The following is a 16,621-nucleotide window of genomic DNA, read 5'->3' on the forward strand; positions in this document are numbered from 1 at the left end:
GGTTTCTCTTGAGATGCTTTAGGACAATGTGAAGGGCCTGGAGAACAAGACTTAGGAGGAGCAGCAGAGGGAACTGAGGTTGTTTAACCTGGAGAAGAGGAAGCTGAGGGGAGACCTCATCACTCTCTGCAGCTCCTGGAAAGGAAGTTGCGGTGAGGTGTGTGCTGGGCTCTTCTCCCAAGGAACAAGTGATGGGACGAGAGTAAATGGCCTCAAGTTACACCAGGGAAGGTTTAGATTGGATATTGGGGAAAATTCCTTTATGGAAAAGGGTTGTCAAGCCCTGGCAGAGGCTGCCCAGGGCAGTGGGGGAGTCTCCATCCCTGGAGGGTCTCAAAAACCATGTGGCCATGGCACTTGGGGATATGGTTCAGTCAGCTTAGTGGGATTAGGCTGATGTTTGGACTGAATGAGTTTAGAGGGCTTTTCCAGCCTTAATGATTCCATGATTCTATGATGTACCAGCATCTAGAAACCACTGAGCCACAATAAAGTGCAACAACTTAGGGTTCTTCAGCCTGGAGAAAAGAAGGCTCTGAGGAGACTTTATAGTGACCTTCCAGTACCTGAAGGGGCTCCAAGAAAGCTGGGGAGGGGCTGTTCACAAAGGCTTGGGGTGATAGGACAAGGAACAATGGGTATAAACTGGAGAGGGGCAGGTTTAGACTAGACATTAGGAGGAAATTCTTCACAATGAGGGTGGGGAGGCACTGGAACAGGTTGCCCAGAGCAGTGGTGGCTGCCCCATCCCTGGAGGTGTTCAAGGCCAGGTTGGATGGAGCTTGGAGCCCCTGATCCAGTGGGAGGTGTCCCTGCCTATCACAAGGGTATGGAACTGGATGATCTTTAAGGTCCCTTCCAACTCAAACCATTCTATGACTTTATGAAGATAGATTTTGTGTAAAATCCTAAAGCTTTGGCAAAGCTCTCCCAGACATGTTGCAATGAATCCTGATTTCCAGATCTCCGTCCCTAATTTTTAAAATCATGGTCATCAAACATTTTTTTTCTGTTGCTATTATTATTATATATATAATTATTCATTCCAGTGGGACACAGAATGCTTAAATCAAGTCAGGTTTCTATATAATTACATTAAAAAGGGGAAATTCAGCAGGACACCTGGTTGAAATTCTCTGTGAAATGCAGGTAACTTGTAAAGTCCAATTACGAAAAGCAGGTCCAGTTGGTCATTCTTGGTGTGAGGCTTTAAGAGACCAAGCTTGGAAGGGAAAAGCAGTCCTTCTTGTTTGGTTGTCTGGAAAACACTGTGTCTAGTGCTTGGAAAGCCCTTTATCTGGACACTGAGCATCCAACCCTTGCCCACTTCTAGATCTATGAGCTAGTCTAATAACAGCCACTCTCATAACCTCTACCTGCAACCCTTTCATTTAGGGGATTTATGAGGCACTTTCCAAATGGAGCCAGAGCCAGAATTACAAAGCCCTGACCACATAACATCTATATAACTGAAGGGTTCACAGTGCAGCTTTATCCAGCACCTCTGGAAGGAAGAACATCCCTTTCAGCTCCTCTTTATGTTGTGTAGGGGACAAAGGGGGAGATCTTGCTGTGTAGAAATTCATAGAATCTTGCAATGGTTTGGGTTGGAAGGGACCATAACGATCATCTAATGCCAACCCCTGCGATGGGCAGGGACACCTCCCACTAGGTCAGGCTGCCCAAGGCCCATGCAACCTGGCCTTGGATGCTTTCAGGGAGGGGGCATCCCTACCTTCCCCAGGAAACCTGTTCCAGTGTCTCACCAGCCCCATCATGAAGAATTTCTTCCTAGCGTCTAGTCAAAATTGTTCCACCAGTGATTTTGGAATCAGTGTACCAGATCTCAGTTGTCTTCTTGAGATACTGGTCAAGGCTGAAGGCTCTCAGTGGCATTGTGGGCAGAAGGATTTGGCTTCCAGATGCTTTTTAATGAGACTGCGGCCATTGAGTCTGCACCAGAGTGGGCTTAGACTGGAATGGTCGAGGAGAAGAGGGAGGGATGGATCAGGCAGGTACTCACTGGGAGAATCTGGGTAGAAAAGCTTGAATCCCACCTCTGTATTTGATATCTCAGCTGTCCAGTAGTATGGCCATTAAAAAACCCACTCCATAAACAGGCAGCTTGAGTTCACGATGCAACAAGGAAGAGCAGGAGCAGGCATAGCAGAAGGGCCAAGGGTCTTTGTATGTGGAAGTGATGGATCATCAGTTCCCTAAAGGTGACATTGTCTTAATCATTAATGGTTAAAAGTTTGGTTTAATTGTTTAAAGTTTATCTCAGAGCTTTCTCTTTCCCATTTAAAAACCCACATCCATTTGATAGGAATGGTTGGACTCAATGATCTGGTGGGTCTCTTCCAACCTGGTTATTCTATGATTCTATGTTTAAAGTGAAAACTGATGCAGAGAGACTCCACTTTTACATTTTCTTGATCCTAGTTCATATTTATGAGCCAAAGGCAGTTTCTTTTTACTGCCATTAGCAAGAAGACTTAATCTCAGCACCTTCTGTCTCGCCGCAGCCTTATAGAGGCAACACTTACTCATGGGTGGTAATACTGGGAATGAGAGAAAAGAGAAGATGGGAAGCTAAGGGAGCTGTTGTCTTTCTGTGGTGGGCGCTCCTGGGGATGTGGTAAAGCCAGGTAAGCCCCCAAGTCAATGTGAGGACAATATCAAGGCCTCGTGTCTCATGAAAGGCCAAATAGGTGGGGGAATTTGAGAGGACAAACCCCGGTAACATGCATATGGAAGCATGGCGAAATGGATAACTGCGAGCTGTAATTAATGATGGAGGGCAGGCCGATGAGATAAGGAGATCTCATCTGAGCAAAGCTGATGAGTCAAGCAGGATTTGAGGAATTTCACAATTCCTCCCTTGCTGTGTGGTGTTTACTCTGTCCTTTCTTCAGGCAGCTGTTAATTGGTGCCTAATGAACCAAACCAAATAACAACATTAACAGACCTGCTAATTACCACGGAATGGAGACTAACTCCTCCAGAGCGTATAAAGGAGAACTTCCATCACCCCCACCAGACACAGTGAGGATCCTTCACTCTCGTTTCTCCTCCTGCTCTCTCATCTTCTCTCCACGCTCCGAAAACGACGCGATGAGCCATCATTTCTTCAGATTTGGGGATGGCAATTTCAGTTCTTCTTCTGCTCACTGTGGCACGCTGGGTGGCAGAAGTTCATTCATCCTAGGCCGTTGTGAAGACAATAGAGGAGAAGCAAGATACAGTGGTTATGGGTATGGTTACGGCAGCAGGAGTCTCCACAACCTTAGCGGGTTTAGGAGTGTTCCTACCTATGGAGGCTATGGAACAGGATATGGAAGGTGCCTGGGAGTTGGTGGTAGGAGAGATCTGGATATGGGCTTTAGTAGAAGATATTTTGTGGGAGCTTTTCCAGGTGGCGAAGCAGGGCTTGGTAGCATGTCTGGAGGAAGCTCAGGCAGGGAGGTCCTTGGAAGAGGCCTTGGAGAGCAAGGAGATGAGCAGGGTTTGGGGCAGGCTGGTGCCAGCAGAGGCATCGAGGAGGTCCGTGTCAACACCAACCTGCTGAGGCCAATACAATTGCAAGTTGACCCCGAGTTCCAGAGAGTGCGGTCAGATGAGAAAGAGCAGATTAAGGCTCTGAACAACAAATTTGCATCGTTCATCAGTAAGGTGAGTCCCTGATCTCTTTTTATTTGTTATCCAGGAAGGGGAAAACATGAGGAGCGCTGCTCTGCCCGTGTGAGTAATGGGGACACCTCTACATCACATCTTCTCCCCCCAAAATCACAGCATTGGCCAGATTGTCTTGCACTGGTGGGAAAATCCTAACAACTCACTATAAACGCTGCCACATGAATCACTCCCATTTAGCCCTGGGATAAGTTTCTCTGAGTTGTCATTTGTGGCAGGACAATAACAAACCACCGGGATGTCACTGACACGTTAATTTGCTTCCCTCTGGAGGAAAAGGAAAAGTAATGATCTGGGACCTGGGAATGGTTGGTGCTAGCAGGAGAAAGGGGTGATGGACTTGGCCATCTGTGGTACATTCCTGTTTCTTTTTCCCAAGCAAAGCAAAATGTTGCATTTCTCTGAATTACAAAACAACAAATGATCTCTTTGCTTGGAGGTCCTGGCCTCTTCCAGGTGGCCAGTGGCCCTCACACCTTTATTCTTTACCTATTCCCTTGGTCTACACTACAATATTTTCACCTCTGTCTGTCATCTTACCTTCTCATTCCTTTCTGCTCCCAGACACGGGAACAAAACAGCTGCAGAAACTCTTCCACCCTCGCACACTTGGCATGTACCTTTGGGTGGGGACGTGTGCCTCTGCATAGGGTGGAAGCTTCTATTTCTTAGGCTTTGAAGACCGAAGGGCTTCTTGTATTCCATGACAAGAAAAGGCGTTGATTATACCCAGAAGTTCTAAGCGTGCTTAGGCCTGAAAAACAGAATCATAGAATCACAGAATGGGTGGGAAGGGACCTTAATGATCATCCAGTTCCAACCCCACTGCCATGAGCTGAGACACCTCCCACTGGATCAGGGGCTCCAAGCCCCATCCAACCTGGCCTTGAACCCCTCCAGGGATGGGGCAGCCACAACCTCCCTGGGCAACCTCTTCCAGTGCCTCACCACTCTCATGGTGAAGAAATTCCTGCTTATATCTAGTCTAAATCTGCCCCTCTTCAGTTTATACCCGTTGCCCATAGTCCTATCACCACAAGCCTTTGCAAAAGGTCCCTCCCCAGCTTTCTTGTAACCCCTTTCAGATACTGGAAGGTCGCTGTGAGGTCTCCTCAGAGCCTTCTCTTCTCCAGGCTGAACAAGACCAACTCTCTCAGCCTGTCCTCATATGGGAGGTTCTCCAACCCTCTTATCATCCTCGTAGCCTCCTCTGGGCATGTTCCAACAGCTCCATCTCCTTCCTATGTTGAGGATTCCAGAACTGGACACAATAATCCAGATGAGGCCTCACCACAGAGGCATCTTTGTTTCAGAAACCTTCTGGAAGTCAATTGCCAGGTTACAATCTGTTCGGTGTCTCAGCTGGAGAGATGTTATCTCTCTGGTTTTATGAATAGACCATGTTAAAGGTCTTTCTGACCCTCTTCTCTAAGGCAAAATGTATCTAGGAAGAGAGCATATCTCCATGGTTTACTGTCTCATGTATTAAGTCTCCCTTAATGCCAATCACCCTCTTAGATATCGTACATTTAAAGCCAGCAAAAATTTGAGTGTCAGCTTTGAGAAGCAGCAACAAAATCATACCCTTCTTATGCAACAAACTGGGGGGGAAAAAGAGGTGTTCCTTCCTTGGTCTAAGCTGCCTTGTGTGTTGGTATCCGTGTTACTGCAGTTGGTCCCACCTGACAAAACCTCTAGATGTTACTGGAAATATTGATTAGGATATAGAGTCTAATGCTGATGTCGGTGGTTCCCCAGTGCTCTCCAGTGTCTGAGATGCTCTTCTGCTTTGACTTTCAGGTTCAATGTCTCGAGCGGCAGAACCAGGCTCTGATGGCCAAATGGGAACTTCTGCAGCAGCAAAGTTCCCGACCAGAGGAGAGCAGAAATATCACCTCTTTCTTCCAATCTTACATCAACAACCTGCAGAGGCAGCTAGAAACACTCCAGAGCCAGAAGGAGCAGCTGGATCCAGAAGCGTACAACATGCTCCAGCTTGTTGAAGATTATAAAAAGAGGTGAATAATCACAAATATGGGAAAAAGCATAGTGTAGAGTAGGAGTCTTCCAAGGCAATGGTCATCGTGCCCTGAGATGGCACAGCTCGGCTTTGCACCTTCATGAATTTTGTAGCTGTTACAGCATCACTCTGCAACAGGTTCATTGTGGGACTTGACTTGGATTCTGGAAGAATAAAGGGGATTTGTTGAGGGTAGAATGTGGAATGGTAGAGAAGAATTGAAGGCCTTGTATACCCATCCCGCTCTTCTCCTGTCCTCCTTTATGCCTTTCCTCCCCCAGGCAATGGGTAACCTAGAGCTTCTTGTTTCTGCTGGTGATTGTGGAGTCGTGGTCAACCTGGACAGCCAGGAGGGGCAGGGCAGGACTGAGTGGTGGGGGTCAAGTTGAGGAAAGTCATCACTTTTTCTGGCTTAGCTGCACCCCAAAAGATTGTAGATGTCCACATCTCTGAAAACAGGGGATCACAAGGTGTTAGAACTGGTCTGTATCACACTTTGTTGGCTAATTTAGGCTATAGATTTGCAGAGATCTTGAAATTATTTTTGCAGCTGACAGAAATTACATTTAAACAGAAACTTGACACATTCCCTTTTTGGATGATCCCCTTCGGTTTCTGCCCCCTTGACTGGAAAAGGGGCAAGAAGACAGGCAATGAATAACCTATTTCTTTTCTCTGCTGGAACAGGTTCGAGGATGAGATCAACAAGCGCGCGTCCAAAGAAGAGGAGTTTGTGGAGCTTAAAAAGGTGAAGTAATTCAAGACATTGAGCTAAATCAAAGCCTCAGAAATCAAGTAATAACTGAGCAGTTGCTGATGTTTTCAAATCCAGGTTCTTTGTTTAAATTTATCTGACTCTCCTCTAACTGAAGTCATTGAATACCTGAGCTTTTTACTGCAAGACTGGAGGGAAATCATTTCCTTTAGAGACTGACTGGGTCCTTTGTAAGATGGATATCTAAAACGTGCTGCACTTTCTGTGCTCAGTCAATCACAGCCTAGATGAGACATTGTTATTAGCAATTAATTAATGTGTATAGATGATGTAAACAGAATAGAAAATTCAGATAACATTGTATTAGAAGAACTGATGAAATCCATGTTTCTGCCTTTTACCCTGTTTCCAAGAACACATTTATTGGCACAGTAATTTTGCTTGGTTCCAAGGTGTTCTTTTCTTCTAAAAGTTAGAAACATTTACTGTGTTCCAACTGCTTTTCCAATGAAGTCTGGGATTTGTGGGTCATTGTTTGACTTCAGGAATGAAGGCTGTGAAAAACCATACCAAGTCTTGCAAACATTGGTCATCAGTAGAGAGTTTGCCATCAAAGAAATAGAAATATCCCTGTGGCTTTGTTTTACAGGAGCTGGACAATGCCTACATGGGGAAAATGGAGTTTGATGTTCGTGTGGAAATACTGAAGCAACACCTTGAGTTCCTCAGATGCTTACATGAAGCTGTGAGTATGCTTCTCAGGTTAAAAACACCCTCAGCTCTCAAACCTCTTGTGGGGGTTCTCAGAAATGTCACCTGAGCAGGATTTTTTAGGCTGGGGTGGAGAGCGGATCATCGACTTTTGATCATTGATCATTTTGATCATTGAATTTTGATCATATAAAGTCCTTTTTCATCTATTAATGAAAAGGGGTTCTGGTGGGTCATGAAGGATGGAAAAGACTCTTAAAAAATAAAACTGGTGGTGGAACAATAGGACTTGGGAGATGCAGGTAGAGAAGTTCCAGTGGGTAATGGTGAAAAGTGGCTATTTCTTTCCTTGTAACACAATCTGGAAAGTTCACATGGACTGTTAAACCTCTAAATCTTGTTTTCCTTGCAGGAGCTCTCCCAGCTGCAAACAGTAGTTGGCAACACCAATGTCATTCTGTCCATGGACAACAACAGAGAACTGAACATGGATGGCATCATTGAAGAAGTCAGGCAGGAGTACGAGACAGTTGCTCAGAGGAGCAAAGCTGAAGTGGATGCCATGTATCAGGGCAGGGTGAGTGGACAGGAACATGATAGAGGGGTAAGTCTGTCTGCTCAGTGGAAAAGAAACCCGAAATATCTGTTCTCTTCTCTGCACATCAGTTCCAGGACCTCCAGAACATGTGGGTAAATCAACGTGAGCAACTGAGGACCAGTTATCAGGAAATTCAGGAATATATCAGGCAGATCCAAAGACTACAATCAGAAATTGAAATGGCAAAGAAAAAGGTAAAGTTGATACTTTCCTACATGAACAAATTTACTCGCTTTTACTGGGGTCTCCATGTGGTATAACATGGCCTGACCTTTGGAGGCAAACCTAGAGATGATGAACCTACAGGAAAGCTGTGGAGGGTCTCTGGATCAGGGAGAGCAGTGATAGGATGAGGGGAAGGGTTTTGAGTTGAAAGAGGGGAGATTGAGATGAGATCTTAGGGAGAAATTTTTCCTGTGAAGGTGGGGAGGTCCTGGCCCAGGTTGCCCAGAGCAGTGGTGGCTGCCCCATCCCTGGAGGGGTTCAAGGCCAGGTTGGATGGAGCTTGGAGCCCCTGATCAGTGGGAAGTGTCTTTGTCCACTGCAGGGGGTTGGGACTGGATGGGTTTTAACATCCCTTCCAATCCAAACCATTCCGTGATTCTACGATTCTCCGTTCTCTCTTCAAACTGAAGCAGGTTTTGATTTTGGCTTTCTACATCGAGATTTCATTTGGGATAATTTACCCAGCCTCATGTATCTTCTGAGTTCTGTCCTCGAGGCAGGTCTTTTAATTTCCAAGTTCTGTCAGAAGAGTTTGAAAATCCCCTAGAAAGGAAACAGACACATTCTGTTTGTGCCCCTTGCAGAATTCTGGCCTCGAAGAAACCATCAAAGATGCTGAGCAGCGTGGAGACTCTGCTGTCAAAGATGGCTTGGAGAAGCTTCAGGAGTTGGAAAATGCCCTGCAGCAGGCCAAAGATGACCTTACTCGCCTTCTCCATGATTATCAGGAGCTTCTGAATCTGAAATTGGCCCTAGATATTGAAATTGCCATGTACAGATCACTCCTTGAGGAGGAGGAGAACAGGTAGGTGTAAACTCTTCATCTTGGATAGAAGCAGCGTGTTCCACTTGGATCTGCTGCTGGAAAGAGTGACTGAGAGCCTAGCCTGACTTCATTTTTATTGGATGCACTATCTCACTGTCCCTTTTCCTCCACAGGATACAGGAAGGCTCACCAGCCACAGTCTGTAAGTATCTCAAGACATTGCTTTGATTTAAGAATTCTGTTGCCGTTGTGTTAATTGTGGTGCTGAACTCTCACTACCAGAAGAACCTGTCTTAGCTCCTACCTCAGTTCTTTGGGGAAATGAAGCAAACAGTAGAATTGGGAGTGTGTGAAGACCCATGTATGTGCATTAATACGTCAACACTGAGCCTCTGACTTAAGGACTTATTCGCTGATATCAACCACATTTGGTGGAAGTGGGAAACATCTCACTCATTCCACAGGTCTCTGTGGTGTACATCAGAATTGAAGGAAAGTCAAAATCTAGTCCTAAACTTTGTGGGAGTTGGAGGCCAGTTAGAGGAGAAGGATGAATGTACTCTTGGTCTTCATAAAGAAAGGGCCACACCGAGTGCTCATGGGTAGAGAAAGATGTAAGTCCTGTTGAACATAAGCTAATGAAGCCAGAACCTCATGAGAATTCATTTCATATCTACATCTAGTAATGGAGATCTCTATTGTCTCTTGTCAAAGTTGGGACACTTACACTTGAGTTGGTACAGTGATGACCATCCGTAAGGACATATATCAGCAGGGCTTACTAGATTTTGGGGTAAAAAGAATAAACTAATTTCCATTTCTTCTAGGTGTCATTGGCCACAACACGAGCACTTCTGCAGCCTTTGCAGTAGGACCTGGAGGTGTGAAAAGTGGAGGCGGGGGAAGCTCTGGCAGTGGCAGCAAGATCTCTGGAGGAGGAACAGGCAGAAGATCTGGAGGATGCGGATCCAGCTCTGGTGGCAGCGGGTCTATTTGTGGAGGAGGAGGACACACAGGATATGGAGGCATGGGAGGCTCAGGAAAAGGAAGCTCCATGTCTGGAGGTGGCCACAGCTCAGGCAGTGGTGGATCCATCTGTGGAGGAGGTGGCTCAGGTCATGGAGGGATGGGAGGCTCAGGAAAGGGAGGCTCCATGTCTGGAGGTGGCCACAGTTCTGGGAGTGGTGGTTCCATTTGTGGAGGAGGTGGCTCAGGTCATGGAGGGATGGGAGGCTCAGGAAAAGGAGGCTCCATGTCTGGAGGTGGCCACAGCTCAGGCAGTGGTGGATCAATTTGTGGAGGAGGTGGCTCAGGTCATGGAGGGATGGGAGGCTCAGGAAAGGGAGGCTCCATGTCTGGAGGTGGCCACAGCTCAGGCAGTGGTGGATCAATTTGTGGAGGAGGTGGCTCAGGTCATGGAGGGATGGGAGGCTCAGGAAAGGGAGGCTCCATGTCTGGAGGTGGCCACATCTCAGGCAGTGGTGGTTCCATCTGTGGAGGAGGTGGCTCAGGTCATGGAGGGATGGGAGGCTCAGGAAAGGGAGGCTCCATGTCTGGAGGTGGCCACATCTCAGGCAGTGGTGGTTCCATCTGTGGAGGAGGTGGCTCAGGTCATGGAGGGATGGGAGGCTCAGGAAAAGGTGGCTCCATGTCTGGAGGTGGCCACAGCTCAGGCAGTGGCGGATCCATCTGCGGAGGAGGTGGCTCAGGTCATGGAGGTATGGGAGGCTCAGGAAAGGGAGGCTCAATGTCTGGAGGTGGCCACAGCTCAGGCAGTGGTGGATCCATCTGCGGAGGAGGTGGCTCTGGTCATGGAGGGATGGGAGGCTCAGGAAAGGGAGGCTCCATGTCTGGAGGTGGCCACAGCTCAGGCAGTGGTGGATCCATCTGCGGAGGAGGTGGCTCAGGTCATGGAGGGATGGGAGGCTCAGGAAAGGGAGGCTCCATGTCTGGAGGTGGCCACAGCTCAGGCAGTGGTGGATCCATCTGTGGAGGAGGTGGCTCAGGTCATGGAGGGACGGGAGGCTCAGGAAAAGGTGGCTCCATGTCTGGAGGTGGCCACAGCTCAGGCAGTGGTGGATCCATCTGTGGAGGAGGTGGCTCAGGTCATGGAGGGATGGGAGGCTCAGGAAAAGGAGGCTCCATGTCTGGAGGTGGCCACAGCTCAGGCAGTGGTGGATCCATCTGTGGAGGAGGTGGCTCAGGTCATGGAGGGATGGGAGGCTCAAGAAAGGGAGGCTCCATGTCTGGAGGTGGCCACAGTTCTGGGAGTGGTGGTTCCATTTGTGGAGGAGGTGGCTCAGGTCATGGAGGGATGGGAGGCTCAGGAAAGGGAGGCTCCATGTCTGGAGGTGGCCACAGCTCAGGAGGAGGAGGATTTGGTTCTGGCAGTGGCAGATGCAGTCCCCATGGTGGAGGGATGAGCTCTGGAGGAGGTATGAGCTCTCGTGGAAGCAGCGGCTCCTCTAGGAGAGGTTCCATCTCTGGAGGTAGTGGAGGAGGTGGCTCATGCTATGGTGGTGGAGGAAGCTCAGGCAGTGGAGGTTCCATGTCTGGAGGTGGCCACAGCTCAGGAGGAGGAGGATTTGGATCTGGCAGTGGCAGATGCAGTCCCCATGGTGGAGGGATGAGCTCTGGTGGAGGGATGAGCTCTGGAGGAGGGATGAGTTCCGGTGGAGGCAGCGGCTCCTCTAGGAGAGGTTCAATTTCTGGAGGTAGTGGAGGAGGCGGAATCTCAGGTCATGGAGGGTCGAGTTATGGCAGTGGTGGCTCCATTTGTGGAGGTGGTGACTCAGGGTTTGGAGGTGGAGGAAGCTCAGGCAGTGGTGGTTCCATGTCTGGAGGTGGCCACAGCTCGGGAGGAGGAGGAGGATTTGGCTCTGGTAGTGGAAGCTGCAGTCCCCACAGTGGAGGGATGAGCTCTGGTGGAGGCAGTGGCTCCTCTAGGAGAGGTTCCATCTCTGGAGGTAGTGGAAGAGGTGGCTCAGGATTTGGAGGTGGAGGAAGCTCGGGCTGTGGAGGCTCCATGTCTGGAGGTGGCCACAGCTCAGGAGGAGGAGGATTTGGTTCTGGCAGTGGCAGATGCAGTCCCCATGGTGGAGGGATGAGTTCTGGTGGAGGCACTGGCTCAGGTAGGAGAGGTTCCATCTCTGGAGGTAGTGGAGGAGGTGGCTCATGCTATGGTGGTGGAGGAAGCTCGGGCAGTGGAGGTTCCATGTCTGGGGGTGGCCACAGCTCAGGAGGAGGAGGATTTGGCTCTGGCAGTGGCAGATGCAGTCCCCATGGTGGAGGGATGAGTTCTGGAGGAGGCAGCAGCTCTGGTAGGAGAGGTTCCATCTCTGGAGGTAGTGGAGGAGGTGGCTCATGCTATGGTGGTGGAGGAAGCTCGGGCAGTGGAGGCTCCATGTCTGGAGGTGGCCACAGCTCGGGAGGAGGAGGATTTGGGTCCGGCAGTGGCAGATGCAGTCCCCACAGTGGAGGGATGAGCTCTGGTGGAGGCAGCGGCTCCTCAAGGAGAGGTTCCATGTCTGGAGGTAGTGGAGGAGGAGGTGGCTCATGCTATGGTGGTGGAGGAAGCTCCAGCAGTGGAGGTTCCATGTCTGGAGGTGGCCACAGCTCGGGAGGAGGTGGATTTGGGTCTGGCAGATGCAGTCCCCACAGTGGAGGGATGAGCTCTGGTGGAGGCAGTGGCTCTGGTAGGAGAGGTTCCATCTCTGGAGGTAGTGGAGGAGGAGGTGGCTCATGCTATGGTGGTGGAGGAAGCTCCAGCAGTGGTGGTTCCATGTCTGGAGGTGGCCACAGCTCAGGAGGAGGAGGATTTGGCTCTGGCAGTGGAAGTTGCAGTCCCCACGGTGGAGGGATGAGCTCTGGTGGAGGGATGAGTTCTGGTGGAGGCAGCGGCTCCTCAAGGAGAGGTTCCATCTCTGGAGGTAGTGGAGGAGGAGGAGGAAGCTGTGGTCACGGAGGGTCGAATTATGGCAGTGGTGGCTCCATTTGTGGAGGAGGTGGCTCAGGGTTTGGAGGTGGAGGAAGCTCTGGCAGTGGTGGTTCCATGTCTGGAGGTGGCCATAGCTCAGGAGGAGGAGGAGGATTTGGCTCTGGGAGTGGCAGATGCAGTCCCCATGGTGGAGGGATGAGTTCTGGTGGAGGCAGTGGCTCTGGTAGGAGAGGTTCCATCTCTGGAGGTAGTGGAGGAGGTGGCTCATGCTATGGTGGTGGAGGAAGCTCGAGCAGTGGAGGCTCCATGTCTGGAGGTGGCCACAGCTCAGGAGGAGGAGGATTTGGCTCTGGCAGTGGCAGATGCAGTCCCCACGGTGGAGGGATGAGCTCTGGTGGAGGGATGAGTTCTGGTGGATGCAGTGGCTCTGGTAGGAGAGGTTCCATCTCTGGAGGTAGTGGAGGAGGAGGTGGCTCATGCTATGGTGGTGGAGGAAGCTCCAGCGGTGGAGGTTCCATGTCTGGAGGTGGCCACAGCTCGGGAGGAGGAGGAGGATTTGGATCTGGTAGTGGAAGTTGCAGTCCCCATGGTGGAGGGATGAGCTCTGGTGGAGGCAGCGGCTCCTCAAGGAGAGGTTCCATGTCTGGAGGTAGTGGAGGAGGAGGTGGCTCTTGCTATGGTGGTGGAGGAAGCTCCAGCAGTGGAGGTTCCATGTCTGGAGGTGGCCACAGCTCAGGAGGAGGAGGATTTGGCTCTGGCAGTGGAAGTTGCAGTCCCCACGGTGGAGGGATGAGCTCTGGTGGAGGGATGAGTTCTGGTGGAGGCAGCGGCTCTGGTAGGAGAGGTTCCATCTCTGGAGGTAGTGGAGGAGGAGGAGGAAGCTATGGTCACGGAGGGTCGAGTTATGGCAGTGGTGGCTCCATTTGTGGAGGAGGTGGCTCAGGGTTTGGAGGCGGAGGAAGCTCTGGCAGTGGTGGTTCCATGTCTGGAGGTGGCCACAGCTCAGGAGGAGGAGGAGGATTTGGCTCTGGGAGTGGCAGATGCAGTCCCCATGGTGGAGGGATGAGTTCTGGTGGAGGCAGCGGCTCCTCTAGGAGAGGTTCCATCTCTGGAGGTAGTGGAGGAGGTGGCTCATGCTATGGTGGTGGAGGAAGCTCGAGCAGTGGAGGTTCCATGTCTGGAGGTGGCCACAGCTCTGGAGGAGGAGGATTTGGCTCTGGCAGTGGCAGGTGCAGTCCCCATGGTGGAGGGATGAGCTCTGGAGGAGGGATGAGCTCTGGTGGAGGGATGAGTTCTGGTGGAGGCAGCGGCTCCTCAAGGAGAGGTTCCATCTCTGGCGGAGGAGGAGGAGGAATGTCCGGTCATGGAGGGTCAAGTTATGGCAGTGGTGGCTCCATTTGTGGAGGAGGTGGCTCAGGGTTTGGAGGAAGCTCTGGCAGTGGAGGCTCCATGTCTGGAGGTGGCCACAGTTCAGGAGGAGGAGGATTTGGCTCTGGCAGTGGCAGATGCAGTCCCCATGGTGGAGGGATGAGTTCTGGTGGAGGCAGTGGCTCTGGTAGGAGAGGTTCCATCTCTGGAGGTAGTGGAGGAGGTGGCTCATGCTATGGTGGTGGAGGAAGCTCGAGCAGTGGAGGCTCCATGTCTGGAGGTGGCCACAGCTCAGGAGGAGGAGGATTTGGCTCTGGCAGTGGAAGTTGCAGTCCCCATGGTGGAGGGATGAGCTCTGGAGGAGGGATGAGCTCTGGTGGAGGGATGAGTTCTGGTGGAGGCAGCGGCTCAGGTAGGAGAGGTTCCATCTCTGGCAGAGGAGGAGGAGGAATGTCCGGTCATGGAGGGTCAAGTTATGGCAGTGGTGGCTCCATTTGTGGAGGAGGTGGCTCAGGGTTTGGAGGTGGAGGAAGCTCTGGCAGTGGAGGTTCCATGTCTGGAGGTGGCCACAGCTCAGGAGGAGGAGGATTTGGCTCTGGCAGTGGCAGATGCAGTCCCCATGGTGGAGGGATGAGCTCTGGTGGAGGCAGTGGCTCTGGTAGGAGAGGTTCCATCTCTGGAGGTAGTGGAGGAGGAGGAAGCTGTGGTCACGGAGGGTCGAGTTATGGCAGTGGTGGCTCCATTTGTGGAGGAGGTGGCTCAGGGTTTGGAGATCGAGGAAGCTCTGGCAGTGGAGGCTCCATGTCTGGAGGTGGCCACAGCTCAGCAGGAGGAGGATTCAGTTCTGGTAGTGGAAGATGCAGTCCCCACAGTGGAGGGATGAGTTCTGGTGGAGGCAGTGGCTCCTCTAGGAGAGGTTCAATCTCTGGAGGTAGTGGAGGAGGGGGATTCTCAGGTCATGGAGGGTCGAGTTATGGCAGTGGTGGCTCCATTTGTGGAGGAGGTGGCTCAGGGTTTGGAGATGGAGGAAGCTCTGGCAGTGGAGGTTCCATGTCTGGAGGTGGCCACAGCTCAGGAGGAGGAGGATTTGGGTCTGGCAGTGGAAGTTGCAGTCCCCATGGTGGAGGGATGAGCTCTGGTGGAGGGATGAGCTCTGGTGGAGGCAGCGGCTCAGGTAGGAGAGGTTCCATCTCTGGAGGTAGTGGAGGAGGAGGAAGCTGTGGTCACGGAGGGTCAAGTTATGGCAGTGGTGGTTCCATGTGTGGAGGAGGTGGCTCAGGGTTTGGAGGAAGCTCTGGCAGTGGAGGCTCCATGTCTGGAGGTGGCCACAGCTCAGGAGGAGGAGGATTTGGCTCTGGCAGTGGCAGATGCAGTCCCAACAGTGGAGGGATGAGCTCTGGTGGAGGCAGTGGCTCTGGTAGGAGAGGTTCCATCTCTGGAGGAGGAGGAATGTCGGGTCATGGAGGATCTAGTTATGGCAGTGGTGGTTCCATCTGTGAAGGAGGTGGCTCAGGGTACGGAAGCAGCTCTGGCAGTTCTGGCTCCATGTCTGGAGGTGGTCACAGCTCGGGAGGAGGAGGATTTGGTTCTGGCAGTGGCAGATGCAGTCCCCATGGTGGAGGGATGAGCTCTGGTGGAGGCAGTGGCTCTGGTAGGAGAGGTTCCATCTCTGGAGGTAGTGGAGGAGGTGGCTCATGCTATGGTGGTGGAGGAAGCTCGAGCAGTGGAGGCTCCATGTCTGGAGGTGGCCACAGCTCAGGAGGAGGAGGATTTGGCTCTGGCAGTGGCAGATGTAGTCCCCATGGTGGAGGGATGAGCTCTGGTGGAGGGATGAGTTCTGGTGGAGGCAGCGGCTCCTCAAGGAGAGGTTCCATCTCTGGAGGTAGTGGAGGAGGAAGCTATGGTCACGGAGGGTCGAGTTATGGCAGTGGTGGCTCCATTTGTGGAGGAGGTGGCTCAGGGTTTGGAGGTGGAGGAAGCTCTGGCAGTGGAGGTTCCATGTCTGGAGGTGGCCACAGCTCAGGAGGAGGAGGATTTGGGTCTGGCAGTGGAAGTTGCAGTCCCCATGGTGGAGGGATGAGCTCTGGTGGAGGGATGAGCTCTGGTGGAGGCAGCGGCTCAGGTAGGAGAGGTTCCATCTCTGGAGGTAGTGGAGGAGGAGGAAGCTGTGGTCACGGAGGGTCAAGTTATGGCAGTGGTGGTTCCATGTGTGGAGGAGGTGGCTCAGGGTTTGGAGGAAGCTCTGGCAGTGGAGGCTCCATGTCTGGAGGTGGCCACAGCTCGGGAGGAGGAGGATTCGGTTCTGGCAGTGGCAGGTGCAGTCCCAGTAGTGGTGGGATGAGCTCTGGTGGAAGCAGCGGTTCTGGTAGGAGAGGTTCCATCTCTGGAAGTAGTGGAGGAGGAGGAAGATATGGTCATGGAGGGTCGAGCTATGGCAGTGGTGACTCCATTTGTGGAGGAGGTGGCTCAGGGTTTGGAGGTGGAGGAAGCTCGGGCAGTGGAGGCTCCATGTCTGGAGGTGGCCACAGCTCAGGAGGAGGAGGATTTGGGTCTGGCAGATGCAGTCCCCATGGTGGAGGGATGAGCTC

General features: G+C 51.6%; 3 protein-coding genes across 3 annotated transcripts; all 3 read left to right on the top strand.

The window, feature by feature from the left end:
* Window positions 1-2,985: 2,985 nt before the first annotated feature.
* Window positions 2,986-8,771, top strand: LOC138732404 (keratin, type II cytoskeletal 1-like). Its single transcript, XM_069879013.1, has 7 exons — window positions 2,986-3,672; window positions 5,494-5,711; window positions 6,401-6,461; window positions 7,078-7,173; window positions 7,552-7,716; window positions 7,806-7,931; window positions 8,547-8,771. Exons 1-7 carry the CDS (start codon window positions 2,986-2,988, stop codon window positions 8,769-8,771), a joined length of 1,578 nt encoding a protein of 525 aa, XP_069735114.1.
* A 976-nt stretch (window positions 8,772-9,747) lies between these two features.
* LOC138732372 (SUMOylated effector protein AmpA-like) lies at window positions 9,748-11,151 on the top strand. The gene has a single exon (XM_069878957.1). The coding sequence runs from the start codon at window positions 9,748-9,750 to the stop codon at window positions 11,149-11,151; it is 1,404 nt and encodes a 467-aa protein (XP_069735058.1).
* Window positions 11,152-13,877: 2,726 nt separating this feature from the next.
* Window positions 13,878-16,617, top strand: LOC138732373 (uncharacterized). Its single transcript, XM_069878958.1, has 6 exons — window positions 13,878-13,894; window positions 14,171-14,256; window positions 14,473-15,285; window positions 15,340-15,459; window positions 15,901-16,155; window positions 16,403-16,617. Exons 2-6 carry the CDS (start codon window positions 14,193-14,195, stop codon window positions 16,615-16,617), a joined length of 1,467 nt encoding a protein of 488 aa, XP_069735059.1. The 5' UTR covers window positions 13,878-13,894; window positions 14,171-14,192.
* The last annotated feature ends 4 nt before the right edge of the window (window positions 16,618-16,621 follow it).

This window comes from Phaenicophaeus curvirostris, chromosome 30 (assembly GCF_032191515.1).
Source record: "Phaenicophaeus curvirostris isolate KB17595 chromosome 30, BPBGC_Pcur_1.0, whole genome shotgun sequence".
Taxonomy (NCBI): domain Eukaryota; kingdom Metazoa; phylum Chordata; class Aves; order Cuculiformes; family Cuculidae; genus Phaenicophaeus; species Phaenicophaeus curvirostris.